The 20,132-nt window shown below is 42.8% G+C and overlaps 1 protein-coding gene across 1 annotated transcript in view; it reads left to right on the forward strand.

The window, feature by feature from the left end:
* The window catches only part of LOC141147757 (carboxypeptidase O-like), a 59,222-nt gene extending 39,405 nt beyond the window's left edge, over positions 1–19,817 (forward strand). The window contains exons 9-11 of the mRNA XM_073634939.1: positions 11,206–11,408; positions 13,691–13,775; positions 19,546–19,817. Of these exons, the coding sequence (XP_073491040.1) occupies positions 11,206–11,408; positions 13,691–13,775; positions 19,546–19,817 (560 nt within the window). The remainder of the gene's footprint in view (positions 1–11,205; positions 11,409–13,690; positions 13,776–19,545) is intronic.
* Positions 19,818–20,132: the final 315 nt, after the last annotated feature.

Raw genomic sequence — 20,132 nt, forward strand, 5'->3', positions numbered from 1 at the left:
TGCCTTTCTCCCCTCCCTCAGGACCAATGAAATAGCATAAATTAAAGGCCAGTTAGGCCCCGCCCCATTCTTCGTAATTAGCTAGATACCGAATTGCACAATGGTGGGTCCTTATGCTGCCATGGATTGGCGTCAGGAAAGGAAAATTACGGTAAGTATGATACAATTTTCCATTTTCCTGATGCCACAATGGCAGCATACTAGTGATACATATCCTAGCTGACAGGGTGGGTTCTACTTAACAAACCAAAATAATATTATATATATATATATATATATATATATATATATATATATATATATATATATATATATATATTTTCAAATGGGACAGAAGACTGAACAGTCATTCCCCTGAAGCCCACTGATGACACCCAGATCTATTCTGTAAAGGTTGAAAAGGTATGCTGGGAAAAGCATGCCACTTTCCTGTAGAATGAATCCATAGATTCTTTCAACTGGACCGCCTATGAGGCCTCAACCCCTCTGGAAGAGGATACATCCTGCCACTGAAGGAAGAATAATATCTTGCCATGCAAAATAGAAAAAAACACAAATTTGTTCCAGATCTTGGCATAGAGGCTGTTAGTAGAGTACCTTTCGCACCCCCCAAAGTATAGCTGACTCTTGGAGCAACTCTGGAGCAATCTAGGTTCTGCGGCTTCCCCTTCCTGCCATTATGCTTACATCTCTGGTCTGTGCATGTGTGAAGGGGAATCAACTTCTGTATTCTGAAGTAGATAGCCAGGAAGCACCAAGACTCCTATGGTCAGAATGGAGGAGTGGTCGTGACTACCATGCTCATTCTTGACAACTTCCAGAGGAATTTCATTACGAGAAAAGTTGGGGAAAAACGTATACAGTAGGCTTGATTGCAGTTTCATGGAGAAACTCAGCTTCTGTTGTCTGATTTGGGGAGCGGAACCCGAGTCAGACCTCTTCTTAAATTGGCATTTGCTGTGAGAAGCAAAGAAGCCTGTCTGTGGTAGGCCACCTGTGGACAAGCCTCCCCCTCATGCTCTGGCAAGCTTGCATGATGGACAGTATGTCCATGTATTCCAGTCCCCTAGGAGGTAAATTGCTTCCGGAAATTGCTGGTGATCTTCCTACCCAGACATTTTGGGTTCTACATCTCTCCATAGCATATTGCTGCAAGATCCTCCCTGGAGCTGAAAATACGCAATTGCTGTCCTGTTGCTCAACCACAAGATGACTGGTCACCCTTGATTCTGTGTAGCAAGGTCAAAGTGATAAAAAAGGCTGCCTGACCTTCCAGCGCTTTCAAGACTACCTTCCTTGGCTAGCAAACTCCGCTTGCCTTGACCGACAGACCCTCCAGGCTGTCTTACCGATATGATTCATCACATTGATCCAGTCAGATGGTTCGTGACATCCTCAAGGTCTTTCCATCACCGCGGACCGCTATACATACTGCGTGACACAGACCATAGCTGTGCTGGATCCTGTTTCATCCATTGTAGTTGAAACTAGCAATGGTGCCCATGTACCCAATGTATCATCGGTATGAATGACAACATTACGGCCAGGAGGCTGAGACACCTAGAAGTCGTCCAGGAAGTAGAGGCATCTGATCTTAGAATTCTTCTTATGACCATCACCGTCCTTTTCTGATGGAATCAAAACAGAGGAACCAGTAGAGCCCACACAAGCACTTTAACTGTTGGAAAGCAAACAAAAGGAAGAAAGGAATGACGCCCAGGTAGTGGCGAATCTGGAGACCCTGTTCTCCAAGAGGAACTGACACGGCACTGAAACCTCTGTGAATATTCTTACAGATATTTATAGGCTAAAAGGTAGGCTGATAAAGCAGAGATGTGTCCCACCAATCGCCAAATTTACTTACTTTGGAATAAAAAAGAAAAGAAAAAATTTTGGGGATGTAAGGCTAATGCCGCGTACACACGGTCAGACTTTTCAGCTACAAAAGTCCGACAGCCCGTCCGACAGACTTTTGACAGACTTTTGGCGGACTTTTGGCGGACTTTCAACAGACTTTCTAACGACTGGACTTGCCTACACACAATCACACAAAAGTCCAACGGATTCGTAAGTGATGACGTACACCGGACTAAAATAAGGAAGTAAATAGCCAGTAGCCAATAGCTGCCCTAGCGTCAGTTTTTGTCCGTCGGACTAGCATATAGACGAGCGGATTTCTGGGTCCGGCGGAGTTACGACGTAAAGATTTGAAGCATGTTCCAAATCTAAAGTCCGTCAGATTTGCGACTGGAAAAGTCCGCTGAAGGTCTGGTGAAGCCCACACATGATCGGATTGTCCGCCGGACTCGGTCCATTGGCGTCCGTTGGACAAGTCCGGTCGAAAAGTCCGACCGTGTGTACGCGGCATTAGAATCCTGACGATCTAGCGAAAGCCTCCAGCCATCTGCTGCAAGCGATTGCTTCTTTCCAACCCCTGCGCCCTACAAACAGGGGTGGGTAAGAAACCTACAATCTCTCCTGTAAGATGGGACCAGGACAGCTCCCATCTGAGTCTGAAGTGTCTGTAAGTATTGTAACCGCCGTGGTTGCGATGGATCTGGCAGGTTCGAGGGGGAGAAAAAGGTCCGGAGAAGGAGCTGTGAGGAATCCACCGAAGTGACCATGAGTGCCTATCCTCCAAGGATCTGCACAATCCACTGTCCAGTAACCCGTGATGCATGCCCACTGGGACTTACCTTAAAAGTCTGGGCATGCACCCGGTAAAAGGGTTTTGTGGGTACCTGCGGTACACCCAAGGATTTTTATTTATGGACCTTATGAAAGGTTGCCCCTAGAGGAGCGGAACCTAGTGGGAGAAACACATTTCTCCCTTTATTTATTATTATTTATTTTTAGTTATATATATATATTTTTTTTTTTTACTTTCCTGCTTTCTGTTATGGGAGAAGAACAGACCCTCCTCCTGTCACTTCCGACATGGTTGTCTCTGGTTTCATATCAAACAGAGATCTTGCACTATAAAGTGACTATTCCAATTTTGTTTCTAAGAAGCCAAACACAGCCCCGGGTCTCAACCTTAGGGTACCCCTAGCCGTAACTGAGTATAGCATTGCCTTGGCCAGGCACCAGGTTGAGACTATGACTGCTTCCACAGTGAAATTTGCGGATACATCTTGGCCGGGTCCCAAGATATCAGCCTTAAGGATTACCTCTCCAACCATATCCTGGGAGCAGAAACCTAAAGTCCCCGTCACCAAGGTAAAGGTGTCTGTTGAGTGGCAGGCCCTTCCCAGCCGCCACCCTATTGGACAACAGCCGGTCCCACTGTAGGCATGGATTTCAGCGATGCTATATGCTCCTTGAATTAAACCAGTTTCCTAATGAAAAAGTGATTGCTCATTGAAAGGGTAATTATGACTTTGTCTTTTAACCCATGTAATGGTCTGCATGACTGCCTGGATACACAGTTCTCCAAAGAAAAACTGACACCAAGTAGCTCCAGATCTTCCTCTGGTGCAAGGGAGCTAAAATCATTTGCAGGCTGTGCCCCCTCCTCAGGAGTACTGAGAGGATGAGTAATCCATGAGGCAGGTTGTTCTGCTAGTGGCTAGACCCGCAACAAGGTGAGTTTAAAACAGAAGTTTTGTTCCACCTTATAAGTAAAAAGGACATTCGGTATTACCTGTCAGCTGCAAACTTCAACCAGGCCGACTTCACTCACCAGTCTCATGGGCATAGGCACTGGGTCACAGGTCCTGTAGGACTCTTGTTGGGGTGCTGGGTCTGGAAAAGAAGAGCTAAGACGTTCTCCTTGGAACCTCTCTCCTGAGTGGGAGCGGCATCAGAGCTATGCTTCTCTGAAGAACGTCTGCCTTTCTATGGCCTCTGGCTCTGGCCTTTGAGAGCGTGGGCGCGTGGAGCTGAAGCAAATCAAAGCAATCCGCATGAGAGGGCTCTTTCTTCCTGAAAACTTCCTGACACGGTGGTCCCCACCTAAGTGTTGAGGGTCTTTTGTATGGGTGGTGACTGATACTCGAACCGTGGAGAAATGGGACGACCAGCTGAGAGACGGACAGCCGCAGAAAGACAGAGAAGAGGAAAAATAGATAAGGCAACAGCGACTTCGCTTCTCCCTCTATTAATGTATATCTAAATATATACATACACATATATACATCTACACACTCTATCCTTTCCCCCTTTTTTTTTTTTTTTTAAAAACAATATGCATACATATATAAATACATGCACATACCGCTCCATATAACACCCCCCACATACATACATACCAACCAACATAAGAACACACACATATATACATGAACATACATACATACTGCAGAGGGTCAGCCTGGGGCAGGGTTAAGAAGGACTTAATCGAAGAGGGCAGGTATTTCCCCTTCAGACCTGCTTATTGTCAGCTGGGCTGAAAGTCTCAGAGAGGAGATGTTTGAGTAGGAGAGAGAGAGAGAGAGAGACAGCAGCATGCTGTGTGAAAATGTCCATTGCTGGAAGGTGTGCTGGGTGAGCTTAACCACATAAAGACTGTAGCTCTGATTGGAGCCATGAACTATTACCTATAAGCCTGTGTGCTGCTGAACTGTGAGCTGTACCTGTGTGCACAACCGTGAGACAAGACAAGTCTGTCTTATCTTATGTTTATTTTGCCATTTTGCTGACTAAAGCCACTTTTGTTTTAATGGGCTGTCTCTGAGCCAGCTGTCCACCCCTCTGATCCCCCACAATACACATATATACATATCTATCTATCTATCTATCTATCTATCTATCTATCTATCTATCTATCTATCTATCTATCTATCTATCTATACACATACATACATACACATACATATACACATACATACCCACCTAGGGGGGGAGTAATGTACTCAGACCAGTGCCACTGCAGGAGGAAAAGAACAGGAGGTGCAGAAAATGAGAAAATGATAGGAGACAAACAAAGGCAAAGGTAAGAAGGATGCAAAGCTGGTCTCCCCAAACCCAACAAGCATTGCAGACACCAACCTTAAAGGCAGATTTCATTCCTAAAGAGAAAAAACTGCTCAGCTCCATCGAGACGTTCCCAAGCTACTCTGGCGCTTTTAGCAGCCTGATACTGGGACTTTGTATTGGGAGAGGCTTAACCCTGCCGGCAGCTGCTTGGAGGCAGAGGGGGGAACATAGTACTGCTTACTCTTCACTGGTGCATGGAGGTATGAGGACAAAAAGAAGAATGGAGCGGGGCTTAACTGGCCTTTAATTCATGCTATTTCATTGGTCCTGAGGGAGGGGAGAAAGGAGGAGCCTATCACTAGTATGCTGCCATGGTGGCATCAGGAAAAACTGTTTTAAACATGTAAACACCTAAATTCTAAAACGAGGCTGGTCTTTAAGTGGTTAAATAGGTACTCCAGTCTACCTAAAAAGCAGATTTTTTTTTAAATGTGTAATATCATTATTGAATAGATATTTCTATTTACTTTATTGACAGTTATACATACATATTAACATAAATGTGTGCATCAGTATTACATGATATGTAAAAAAAAAAGAATCTGGTCACCTGGATGTCTAAAAAAATCACCTTTATTATAAAGTATTCAATAAAAAATATATCTCCACAAAAACGACAGGGAAATACAGCATCCACAGCTAATGTGTTTTCCGCTAAATCGCTGATTAATCATAGCTAACAAACATATATCACACACAAGCATTTATAAACTGAGCAGTTGCTCACCTGATAATAGGAGTGTTTTGTATATATATATATATATATATATATATATATATATATATATATATATATATATATATATAAATATAAATAATTGTGTGAGATATATGTTTGTTAGCTATGATTAAAAGAGAAGTATGGGTTTCCTTTTTTTTTTGGCTTAATCCTTATCCTTATGAGCTGCTAGTATCTACAAATCGTTCCTGCCCTCTGAGAAGTGCACCGTTTCTGTTAAAATAAAGTTAATTACCTGTGGGAGGGTCTACAGACTTTCATACAGCATCATACCAACAATGGTCTGGCTCTGGAGTCTGGATCCACCCACATTCCTGTCATCTTGCTTGATTGATGTTGGCTCTCTGCTCGTTCCTGAGACTTCATTAAAAAAACACCCCTCCCTTCTCCCTCCTCCCTCTCCCCCCTCCCCCCTCCCCTCTCCCTGTTGCAGACAGAATGATCTCAGCACACATTCAGGAAAGCAGTAGGCATTAGTGAGTGTAGAAGTCAGTGATAGTGCTCTGTATAGTGTATTATATTCTACTTTCCTGCTAAAGTTATAATGCAAAGAATACATTATTAAAGTAAAATACAACACTGGCTTTTGCCAGCATTGCCTGCATTCACTGTAAAACAATTAGAGCTAATATTGTGATTTCCTCATTTTATTGGCTAATCAGATTGTTCTATGTGATTGAGGTCATGGAGCCTTCCATGTACATATGCTGGTTTCACACTGCTAGGAGCACAGGGGATGGAGATGACAGGATTGTACAGAGGATGATGGGACTGTATAGGAGTACAGGGGATGGGGATGATAGGACTGTATAGGAGTACAGGGGATGGGGATGATGGGACTGTATAGGAGTACATGGGATGATGGGACTGTATAGCAGTACAGGGGATAGGGATGATGGGACTGTGTAAGAGTATAGGGAATGGGGATGACTGTATAGGAGTACAGGGGATGGGGATGATAGGACTGTATAGGAGTACAGGGAATGGGGATGATGGGACTGTATAGGAGTACATGGGATGATGGGACTGTATAGCAGTACAGGGGATGGGGATGATGGGACTGTATAGGAGTACAAGGGATGGGGATGAGGGGACTGTATAGGAGTACAGGGGATGGGGATGACAGGATGGTATAGGAGTACAGGGGATGGGGATGATGGGACTGTATAGGAGTACAGGGGATATGGAAGATGGGAGTATGTACTGTACACAGTTATGCTCTCTACACATAGCACTGTGTACATTTCAGAGAACAGACACAGGGCACAGGTCACTATGCTCCTTACCATGTCTCCTCTTCTGATATAACACAGTGCTATGTGTAAATAGATCACCTGTGTTCATTTCTGGACATGAGAAGTTATTAGTGCCTTTCCCCCCTCTCCCCATCGGCTGAAGGAGACCCTGATACAGACTTTGAATGAGTGGGGTGGAGGGAATTCGGAGGACACAGGAACATCAAAGCCTAGGAGAGAGGTGGTGGAGTCTTGCAGAGGAGAGCTTGCAGATAACAGCCAGGGAAAGGTGAGGAGACTTCAATTGTATCACACTGTCTCTGCTTCCGGGTTTTAGCTGGGGACACGCTGCCATGGAAACAGAGGCACATGAAGAACGTGCTCATTCTAGATAGCAGCCTGGGTGTGCACCTCTTCACCAAACACACCCACATGTCTTCCAGAGGGAGGGAGTGAAGGAGAGGCTGGATTGTGGAGCTGTATCCACCCCCTGAAAACTTTTGAACTGAAAAAGAACCATTAGAGGCTGATTCTGGAGATTTCAAAATACTATTCTACAAAAGCTAAAGGACTGGGGAAAGAAAGAAATGCAATGCAGGTGTGAGGGTAGCATGTACTACCTATTTTTGCATTCCCATACTTCTCCTTTAAGTGCTGATTTAGTGCAAAACAATTTAGTTGTGGATGTTGTATTCCCCTGTCATGTTTATGGAGATGTATTTTTATTGAAGACTTTATAATACAGTGATTTTTTTAAATGATTCTTTTTCCTCGTATGAAGACTTTTGTGAACAGGGCCAGCATATACAGTATTAGGCCTCATACACACTGAACATTAAAATAATGTTATAAAAAATGCCAGTAGCTTTGCAGTGAGTTTTTCAACTTTTTGCAATAGCGTTTTTTAGCGTTTTTCCGCGTTAGCATTTTTTAGCTTTTTTTCAATGGATCAAATACGTTAAAAACCGCTGGTGAGACATGTTTTTGAGCGTTTATTGGCGTTTATCAGCAGTTTTTGATGTTAGAGCGTTTTTACAGCTGAAAACAGCTGAAAAACCCCTCTCAGAACCCACTAGTTTTGGGGTTTTTTTTAAAGCCAAGAAACGCCCCAGCCAAAAACTGCTGGTAACAGCCTATGTGTGTATGGACACATAGGATAACAGGATGGTGAATTTATTGGTTTATTGGATGGTGAGTATTCTATATGCAGTATGCACGAGGCCTCAAAAAAAATGCCTAAAAATGCAGAAAAACGCTCAAAAATGGGACTCACCAGTGTTTTTTAATGCTTTGATTCATTGAAATAATTTTAAAAAAGCTAAAAAATGCTAACAATGAAAACTGCTAAAAACGCTAAAAATCACTATTGCAAAAACTTTGAAAAACTCACTGCAAAACTACTGGCGTTTTTTAAAAACGTTAATATAACGTCCAGTGTGCATGAGGTCTTATAGGGCGTACACACGGTCGGACTTTGTTCGGACATTCCAACAACAAAATCCTAGGATTTTTTCCGACGGATGTTGGCTCAAACTTGTCTTGCATACACACGGTCACACAAAGTTGTCCGAAAATCCGATCGTTCTAAACGCGGTGACGTAAAACATGTACGTCGGGACTATAAACAGGGCAGTGGCCAATAGCTTTCATCTCTTTATTTATTCTGAGCATGCGTGGCACTTTGTCCGTCGGATTTGTGTACACACGATCGGAATTTCCGACAACGGATTTTGTTGTCGGAAAATTTTATCTCCTGCTCTCCAACTTTGTGTGTCGGAAAATCCGATGGAAAATGTCTGATGGAGCCCACACACGGTCGGAATTTCCGACAACACGCTCCGATCGGACATTTTCCATCGGAAAATCCGACCGTGTGTACGGGGCATTAGTGTGGTAGTGGAGGTGGAACAGTGGACCAACCTGGAGCAGTGTTTTGTTTTCCTGGCATTATATGATATGTCTTTATAATTATTTCATACATATTATGGCAAGTCAAATAGAATATCTCACAAAAGTGAGTACACCCCTCACATTTTTGTAAATATTTTATTATATCTTTTCACATGAAGAAATTTCAACAATGAATAAATTACACTTTGCTACAATGTAAAGTAGTGAGTGTACAGCTTGTATAACAGTTTAAATTTGCTGTCCCCTCAAAATAACTCAACACACAGCCATTAATGTCTAAACCACTGGCAACAAAAGTGAGTACAACCATAAGTGAAAATGTCCAAATTGGACCCAATTAGCCATTTTCCCTCCCTGATGTCATGTGACTCGTTTATATTACAAGGTCTCAGGTGAATGGGGATCAGCTGTTATCGCTTTCACTCCCTCATACTGGCCACTGGAAGTTCAACATGGCACCTCATGGCAAAGAACTCTCTGAGGATATGAGAAAAATATTTTTTTGCTCTACATAAAGATTGCCTCGGCTATAAGAAGATTGCCAAGACCCTGAAACTGAGCTGCAGCATGGCGGCCAATGCCATACAATAGTTTAACAGGACAGGTTCCATGGTTGCCTAAAGAAGTTGAGTGCAGGTGCTCAGCGTCATATCCAGAGGTTGTCTTTGGGAAATAGACGTATGAGTGCTGCCAGCATTGCTGCAGAGGTTGAAAGGGTGGGGGGGTCAGCCTGTCAGTGCTCAGACCTTACGCCACACACTGCATAAAACTGGTCTGCATGGTTGGCGTCCCAGAAGGAAGATGATGTACAAGAAAGCCCACAAACAGTTTGTTGAAGACAAGCAGACTAAGGATATGGATTACTGGAACCATGTCCTGTGGTCTGATGAGACCAAGATAAACTTACTTGGTTCAGATGGTGTCAAGCGTGTGTGGCGGCAACCAGGTGAGGAGTACAAAGACAAGTGTGTCTTGCCTACAGTCAAGCATGGTGGTAGGAGTGTCATGGTCTGGGGCTGCATGAGTGCTGCCGGCACTGGGGAGCTACAGTTTATTGAGGGAACCATGAATGCCATCATGTACTGTGACATACTGAAGCTGAGAATGATCCCCTCCCTTCGGAGACTGGGCCACAGGGCAGTGTTCCAACATGATAACGACCCCAAACACACCTCCAAGATGACCACTGCCTTGCTAAAGAAGCTGAGGGTAAAGGTGATGGACTGGCCAAGCATGTCATCAGACCTAAACCCTATTGAACATCTGTAGGGCATCCTCAAGCGAAAGGTGGAGGAGTGCAAGGTCTCTAACTTCCACCAGCTCCATGATGTCGTCATGGAGGAGTGGAAGAGGACTCCAGTGGCAACCTGTGAAGCTCTGGTGAACTTCATGCCCAAGAGGGTTAAGGCAGTGCTGGAAAATAATGGTGGCCACACAAAATATTGACACTTTGGGCCCAATTTGGACATTTTCACTTAGGGGTATACTTACATTTGTTGCCAGTGGTTTAGACATGAATAATTGTGTGTTGAGTACTCAAAGCACACCATTAAAGTAAGAATACACGTACCTACAGTGTTTAGGCACTATTTTTATACTGGAGTTTTGTTTTGCAAATGTCTTTATTTTCGAAGTTGCCCTCACAGTCACATTAAAAGGTCATTTTTCTTGTTTTTGGCATTGGTATATGTCGCCGTGACAATTCCTGACCTTTTGACAATAGCCTGCTTATTAGCTTCAAACATTAACCATTAGATGTCAATGGGACAAAGTTTGTACTTTCCTAATTATTTGCCAAGTTTGTATTCTTTTAATTGTGAGCCTAATTTATAAAACACCTATCCTAGGTGTACACCTATAAATGTATGGGATTGTCTAATTCAATTCAAATAATGCAGTTCAGAGAGCCAGCAAGAGAGGACTTCTTTAAGAAAGCAATACCATAGTGCTAAGAAATGTTTTAACATGTATACTGTACATTTATGGTAATGAAAGGTGTAACAAAAAAATGTCTTTATTAATTAAAAAAAAGCAAAGATTAGAAAATAGGGCAACACATATGTACAGAAGAAATGGTGATCTATACACACACACATATCCTGGTTTAAGTATCTAACATAATACTATTCATATGCCCATGCAATGAAAGATAATTCACATAAATCAGGAACATCAGAGTTCAAAAGGTTAATGCATTGTATATACAAAGCATGTCTCTTCTACATTAAAAATCCTGCCTGCATTTTTATAATTTACATAAAGTTCCACTTTAAAATGCTGTGTAAAAATCAATAATGAGATCCTTTAACTGACTTTATTATCCTTTTAATTATTGCTCTGTAGCAATTGGTGCATCCAGGAATTGTAGCACCCTTACATTTTGTGGACCTCGAGCATTCTCAGAACCAGAGTCCTATGCTGTGCAACAGCTTGTGGACAGTCTAAAATCTGACGTCTTGTGTTACCTGACCATGCACTCGTATGGACAATACATTCTCCTACCATATGGCTATACCTTAAATTATTCAGTAAACCATGAAGAAATGGTAATACCCTTTGCATTTTTTTATTCAAGTTCATTCTCACTATATATTGCATGAAACCTGAACTTTTTAAACTAGAAATGCAAGAGCTCGGAGACTACAGTAACAAGCTTAGAACTGGATCATGTAATAGGTTTTTATGGCAGAAGAAAAGCAAATGGGAGAGTGATCATTGTTAACTTGGTAGGGATATCCTCACAAAGGTGGATGGAGGAATCCCCCCTGCTGGGACATTGTGTTCTGCCAGATGCACCCTAGTCTCTCAGAATACACTGTTCAGCAGCAGAAATTTTTTTCCAGCATGTCCCTTCAACAGAAGTTAATCAAACAATTGACTTCTCTCAAGTGGGGAAAGCCACACACAGATCGAACTTTATGCTATTCTGTGCTGAATCAGCTGAATTTCAATCAGTGTATGGTCAGCTACTCAGTTTGGTGCCCCAGAGCACTGGCTGGTGAGGGTGCAGACCATAAATTGCAATAAACACAGAAAAGATGAGACACAGGGGAAAGAGGTCAGAAACACAGATAAGCCCTGACAGGAAAAACACACCAAATTAAACAATTTGAAAAGGAAATCAAATCTGACATGAGTGGCACTCATATTGCAGTCTATGGCCTCGTTCACATGACCACTTATGGCTCATATACCATGAACAGGCCATTTTTTCTGGTGTCTCTAGGCTACAGGTGCTGCAAGCAGGTAGTCCATTCAAGTCTATTAGGATGCAGTAACTGCATGGACACAGCTGCGTGACCAAACGTCACAGGCAGGCGGGTACAGGTGAGCGGCGCAGCTGCTGCTTCAAAATAGCAGCACCTCGAGGCTAGAGACACCAGAAAAAAAATTTCCCATTCTTGGTATATGGGCCCTTAGCGCATGTGTGAACAGCGACTATGGCAGTACAGAAGGTGGCTCCTTGAGAAACACTACAAATGAATGTGTCCAGTAGAGTATAAGGTAGCCAAATAAAGACAAAAGTTTCAACTATATTATAATTACCTAGCCAAAAAGTATATGGCCAGCTTTATATAGCTCTGTTTACATTCTTAAATCTTTCACAGAGAGGATAGGCTCATTCAGATGGGTCTGGGTAATAAAGATATTAACAACTTTAAGTTATCCGGGGCCAATCTAAATACAAAAATATCATTAGCCAATTAAGGAAATTTTTTGTTATGTTAGGCAGGCCATATATTACTCGATTTTCTTTCCTTCCACCACTGGTGAAGGGAAAGAAAATAGCTCCATTCTCCCATCAACAGAATCAGTGTTGATCTAAAAGTGCCTGCCACAGTGCCATTGTATTCTGCCACTGGGGGGCACGGGGAGCCTTCCCGGCCGGTAGAGTACAATGGTTATAGCTACCTGCTATAGCTGCTGGCAGTAATCGTATGTAGAAAAATCAGCTGAATTTCGACCCATGTATGGCCGGCTTTAGTGTATTAAAATTCTGTTCTGGAGTGTAAACTATATTTATCTCAAGAGTCATCAAGTTTTCCTTAACAGGTGTTCTGTCGAGAAGTGCCCCCCCCCAAAAAAAAATAGTGCCTGGGATGTACTGCGCATGCACCGTACGGAACAGCGCAACAGCTGATTTGCCGATCATCTGGGCTGACGTAACCAGGGTGCATGCGCACATCGTAGGAGGTATCTCTCGATGGGAGATAACATTTCACAGCCACAATTTTAACCTATACAAACGGTGGGGGAGACCGTAGTTCTCAGATTGTGCATCGCTGCTGCTGGAGGGTGGCTAGTGGCTGAGTTGATGAGTTGGTTTTGTCTGTGTTACAACCCGTCCTTTCATACAGGCAAAACCAGCCATTCAACACAGCAAACCTGCCCTGCAACACAGACAAAACTGGACCATCAGCACACTGTAAAGCCACCCCGCAATAGCGAGGCACAATGTGAGAACTACGGTGTCCCCCCCCCCGCTTTTTGTATAGGTTTCAATTGTGGCTGTGAAATGGTATCTCCCATTATCTCCCATCGAGAGATGTCTCCTACGATGTGCACTCACGTCACTCCAGCTGATCGGCAAATCATCTGAAATGCGTCTCCGTCCTACGCATGCGTGGGCACTATTCGATGGGGAGCACTTCTCGACTGAACACCGGGACAATGTGTCACAGTCAAGTAGCCTTTTCTCAAGCTTATCTATCTTATCTATCTTATCCTTTCCTGGGAAATGTGTCAAGCAAATTTTATCTCAAGCTTATCTTTTTGGCTTCTTAATGAGTACATATATCACGTTTTTTTTTTAAATGTTTCTTTGTAGACGGCCGTTGGTGAGAAGGCTGCAGAAAGGGTAGCAGCAATACATGGTAAAAAATATATAGTTGGACCAGCGTCTCATGCATTATGTAAGTTTACATTTATCAGATATGGGATAACTATTTAGTTGTATGTCAATGACACTAGAATATACTGTACAGCATTTGGATATAAATACAGTCAATTTAGGAGCTGTAAATATTATGTAAGCTAAAAAAAAATAAAGGAGACAACATCAAATTACATGAAAAAGCGCTCCATAAAATCCTTGTCTTGATAGCATGTTTTTCTTTTCTTTTACTTGATCTAAACTAACTAACACAGTGGTTCTCAACCTGGGGGTCGGGACCCCCTCGGGGGTCGAATGGCGATTTGCCAGGGGTCACCGAATCCTGGGCTGTTCCTGAAGCCCGCACAGCTCTCCCAGCCTTTTCGCAGCCACCCAGCAAGGCTGTCCCTGGAGCCCGTGGCCGCCCACTCAGCCTCTTCACAGCCACCCATTCGGTTCACGGCATGGCTGGGGGGCAGAGACTAGAGGTCAGCTGACTGGTGAGGAATGTGAAGTGGGAGGGGCTGGAGGAGACCCTATCTCCTGATTTCAGCATAGGTGTCACTGCTGCAAGACACCAAAGAGCCGGAGACACAGTGAGTAACAACACCTGTGATTATAGTTGCCGTTAAAAGTCCCCACTACAGTTCTCGGATCAGCAGATGACCTTGATCAAGAGCACCTAAGTTGGCTGATCAGAACTCCCCCCAGCACTGCCACTCATCCAACCCCCCACCAGCACTGCCACTCATCCCAACTCCCCGCCAGAACTGCCACTCATCCCACCCCCCACCAACACTGCCACTCATCCCAACTCTCCACTAGCACTGCCACTCATCCCAACTCTCCACCAGCACTGCCACTCATCCCAACTCTCCACTAGCACTGCCACTCATCCCAACTCTCCACCAGCACTGCCACTCATCCCAGCTCTCCACCAGCACTGCCACTCATCCCAACTCTCCACCAGCACTGCCACTCATCCTAACTCTCCACCAGAACTGCCACTCATCCCAACCCCCCACCAGCACTGCCACTCATCCCAACTCTCCGCCAGCACTGCCACTCATCCCAACTCCCTGCCAGAACTGCCACTCATCCCAACTCCCCGCCAGCACTGCCACTCATCCCAACTCCCTGCCAGCACTGCCACTCATCCCACCCCCCCACCAACACTGCCACTCATCCCAACTTCCCACCAGAACTGCCACTCCTCCTACCCCCCCACCAACACTGCCACTCATCCCAACTCCCCACCAGCACTGCCACTCATCCCACCCCCACCAACACTGCCACTCATCCCAGCTCCCCACCAGCACTGCCACTCATCCCAACTCTCCACCAGCACTGCCACTCATCCCAACTCACGACCAGCACTGCCACTCATCCCAATTCCCCACCAGCACTGCCACTCATCCCAACTCTCCACCAGCACTGCCACTCATCCCAATTCCCCACCAGCACTGCCACTCATCCCAACTCCCGACCAGCACTGCCACTCATCCCAACTCCCCACCAGCACTGCCACTCATCCCAACTCCCTGCCAACACTGCCACTCATCCCAACTCTCCACCAGCACTGAAACTCATCCCAACTCTCCACCAGCACTGCCACTCATCCCAACTTTCCACCAGCACTGCCACTCATCCCAATTCCCCACCAGTACTGCCACTCATCCCAACTCTCCACCATCACTGCCACTCATCCCAACTCTCCACCAGCGCTGCCACTCATCCCAACTCTCCACCAGCACTGCCACTCATCCCAACTCTCCACCAGCACTGCCACTCATCCCAACTCTCCACCAGCACTGCCACTCATCCCAACTCCCCACCAGCACTGCCACTCATCCCAGCTCCCCACCAGCACTGCCACTCATCCCAACTCCCCACTAACACTGCCACTCATCTCAACTCCCCGTCAGCACTGCCACTCATCCCATTCCCCCCATCCCCCACCAAGGAGTAAGAGAAGGAATAAAAATAGAGAATAAATGGAAGGGAGAGGAAAAGAGAGGGAGGAACAAAGAAAAGGGGAGAGAAAGAATAAGATAACAAGAAAGACGGCTAGAGAGAGGTATGGGGGGGGACAAGAAATTAGGATAGAGAGAGATACAAAAGGGAAAGAAAAGAGAACAAAGAGAAAGAGTGGTACATCCTAAAATGTACCATAAGGGGTTTTAATACTGTATGAGTGGAAGGGACTCAGGGAGCACTAAATGTCCGTGGGTTAGGGGAGCAAATTACTTGTCTTGCCTTGGGTGCTGACAACCCACGCTACGAAAATAAATTTACTGTTAAGGGTCCCCACAACTTGGGAAATTTTATTAAGGGGTTTCGGCACTAGAAAGGTTGAAAACCACTGCACTAACAGAAGGTAGCATTATTCTTTACAATGTATGCAAGTGTTGCGTTGCTCTCAGTGACTATTCAACAAAATAAAAATAACTATCATGTGTATATCAATAAACATACAGTAAATATTTAAAACTGAGTTTCTTATTCTGTATACATACAGAATAAGACAGGGTACATACCCTGTTGCTTCTATAAGAGATTGTTAGGTGGAAAAAGAGTGCTTTGAACCAATTAACCTCTAAGAGGGGAAAAGTGTATTGAGATCTATATCCTAAGTAGGTCCAAACTTGAAGGTAATAATCTAAACTCACTGAGGTGGAGCACAAGTGAATTTGCGGTTTAAGTCAGAGTACTAAAGGAGACTGCTTTGCTCAGTGTTGTTGAATAACAGTTCCAAGGGTAACCATGACACTCTATGCTTGAAGTAAATGCCCAGGTGCTCACCCACAAAGAAATCCATATAAATCCAAAACTGCCTTGGAGGCACTCACTGGTCTTGAAGAGGAGGAAGATCAAAAACAGCAAAGTTTTTATTTTTCAATGTTTCGATAAGGATGATTCCTACTGTATTAAAGTGTATTGTATTTGTACTGTCTACCCTCAAGTTGTAAAGCGATACGTAAACTGTTGGCGCTATATAAATCCTGTATAACAATAATAATAAGGCTTAGTCCATGAGAAAGTCTTGAGAAAAATGGACTGAGCTTCATCAAAACATAAAAACACTACTGTTTTTGATCTTCCTCCATTCCTTCACTGCAAGACCTGTGAGTGCCTCTAAACCAGTTTTGGATATATATATATATATATATATATATATATATATATATACATATAGTCAGGGGTTAGCTCAATGGAGATCACCTTCCCTGGGGAAAAGGGAAAAGGGTAGTCCAAATGGCAGGTTTTCCTAAAATCTGACTTATAGCCAGTTTTATTTTTAAAAGGTTGAATGAAAAATCAAATTAACAAAATAGAAAATAAATCCTTGCCATCCAGGCACTAACTAAACAGTTCAGGATCTTAAATCACAGGTGAAGGGCTTCTTCCAGTTACCCACAAAATAAAGATAATGAAAACCTTTTTCTGTCCCCCACAAAGCAAACATCACATCAGTAGCTCTCTCAGGTATGGCTTCCTGAGGCCCAGGCCAAGAGCAATCTTTTTCTGCAGTCCTGCTTTATTTATACCACCTATTGGTGGATACAAGTGGACCGTAAAATCTGGTCTGGAACCAACCCTGCTAAGGTGGCTGGTAAAACCGGGACCAAATTGCACCTTAGTTTCATGTAAAAGAACGCATGCAAGGTGAAACATAACGTCCGTCAATCACCTCACCTTTTATAATGTCACAATATAAATATAAATATGTATATATATATATATATATATATATATATATATATATATATATATATATATATATATATATATATAATATATATATAAAACAAATTGTTTGATTTGCATGGTATTGATGCACAAAATAAGAAACGCTTTTTGAATATTTATGTTTATTGATATACATGTGATGGTTCATTTATTTTATTGAATAGTCATGGGTCACTTCCTTACATTGTATAGACTTTGAATGTGACAACACATGTTGTTGGTCGCAGGCAGCTCATAAAGAATAATAATAAGAATAATATATAGGCAGCCCAGGGGTATTTATTCACTTTCTACATATTAGTAACAACATTATTCTTATTAATATACAAATACAAGTTGCCAAAATTACCAACAAACATAAACCCCCTACTTTTGCATTATGCTGAAATGGGGCATAAAACTAACATATTATGTAAAAGCATAAAAAGTTTAACATTTAGACACACAGTTTTTTACTTTATCAAAAAATGCTCAGTTTACACTTTCCATCAGAAAAAGGAAACTGCTTTTGTCAGTATCATTAATAAATGTCAAATCTTCTACTAGGGCTCATTTATTTTTTGTTTAATACAGGTAATTTTATAACACTGTCAATTTACAAAGCACTTTACATACGTATATATTGTACATTCACATCAATCCCTGTCCTCAAGGGGCTTACAGGTCCCTAACTCACATTCATACATACACAAGCTAGCACCAATTTACCCAAAGGAAACCCACTCAGGCACATGGAGAACATGTAAACTCCAGGCAGGTAGTGCCAAGGCTGGGATTTGAACCAATGGCCCTATGGCTGCTAGGTGAAAGTGTTAACCACCTATCCACTGTGCTGCCCCTCATCTCCGTTCCACATCAGAAATATGAAAAGTCAATGGATCTTTTCCATATTATTAAAAGTTTGGATGTGTGCAGAGAAGCTGCTGGTACAAAAGTTCTAAAAAAACTTTTAAAAACATTTAGGCTGGGTTCACACCTAAAGTATGCAAATTGGATGCGGGTTTCCCCGCATCCAATCCACATAGCAGGAGAATGTGACCAGCTCTCTATGGTTCACATGTCTCTGGGGCGGCTGCGGAGCGCACTGCACAGAAATGCTGTGCATCTTTGCCTCTGTTTCAGGGATGAATTCAGCTAAAGATTCTGCCCTGAGTCATCCCTGAAACAGAGAACAGGGATGGACAGAGTTGCTGTGCGATCCGCGGCCGGTTTAGATGTGAACCAAGCCTTAATGGTTAAGAGCATCAAATGCAGCCAATGTATTTCAGAAGAAAAAAGCCTCCCCTTTCTTCAGGACTTGAGCAACTGGTGTTAATAAAATCACAACAGAATGTACTAAGGAACCCATGTTAAGATTTAATGAAGACTACCATCTTCTGAGGGCATTAAAGTTTTTCGACTGCTTAAGCCCTGAAGAAGGGGTAGGCTTTTCCCAACCAAACACATTGGCTGTATTTGATGCTCTTAACAATTAAATGTTTCAAAAAGTCTTTAACGTGAAATTAACTTTTGTACCAGTTGCTCCTCTGTACACATCAAGAATTTACCATCTGGCGAGTGCTCCGTTTGTTGCTATCAGAGAAATAGCAACCTAGGACTAGAACAGGGTCCACTCACACTATAGTTTAATCATGGATCTGCTTCTTTGAAGAAAAGTGCACTTATGGTATATCCATCAGAAACAATTTTCACTTCTATCGGTCCAGTCCTATCACACACACACACACACACACACACATCAGGCATATTATTAAATGTGTCTATTCTCTCAAAAATAAATGATTTTTCTCACTAATACTTTAAGTTAGCCATACAGAGAGCATAGTTAGCTCCCATGGCTTTTTTTGTATTTTGTAGTCAAAAATTCATACCAGCACAGATTTCTATATTTTGTGATTACTGGAAAATATTTTGTTGTGTAATCCTCTGTGGTTCTCTGAAATCATTTTAGTGATTTTCATTAAGTGAGACCAACCATATTATCTAATGGAGTGCTTTTTGCTTGTCTATAATATAGCTAACCTTTTTTGTTTGTTCTTCTCCATATATTTGTACAACAGATAGCAATGCTGGCTCCTCAATGGACTGGGCTCATGACATTGGAATTTCTTTAGCATACACAATCGAGTTAAGAGATAATGGGACATATGGATTTGTGCTTCCAGAAGACCAGATTAAACCAAACTGTGAAGAGGCCACAGCTGGAGTTTTATCTATTATGGAATATATCAATGAAAAACATTTCAGCAGTGCATCAAGAATCTTCTCTGGCACTCTCTGGATAAATCTGAGCCTCTCAGTTCTTGTTGGCTTACATCAAGCTTTATTTTAATATCTGTAACAGTCAAAACTTTTACATGAGCATGATTTTTTCTAGCAATGACTAAATAATTGAATTAGGGAATAGATCACAATTATTTACAAAATATACAGACATACATGAATATTTATAATATAAAACATTAGCATAAATGTAATCATAGCTGAGTATTCACATACTGTACATATAACCAATATCTGGTGACTCTAAACCCACATAGGCAAGATGCCCCAGGCAGTCTCAAAGCATGGAATGGGCACATAGTAAAAGACCTAATCGGTTTCTGCAGTCTGGCCTAAATACAGTTATTATAGTATATGAATATTG

Source organism: Aquarana catesbeiana, linkage group LG06 (genome assembly GCF_042186555.1).
Source record: "Aquarana catesbeiana isolate 2022-GZ linkage group LG06, ASM4218655v1, whole genome shotgun sequence".
Classification (NCBI taxonomy): Eukaryota; Metazoa; Chordata; class Amphibia; order Anura; family Ranidae; genus Aquarana; species Aquarana catesbeiana.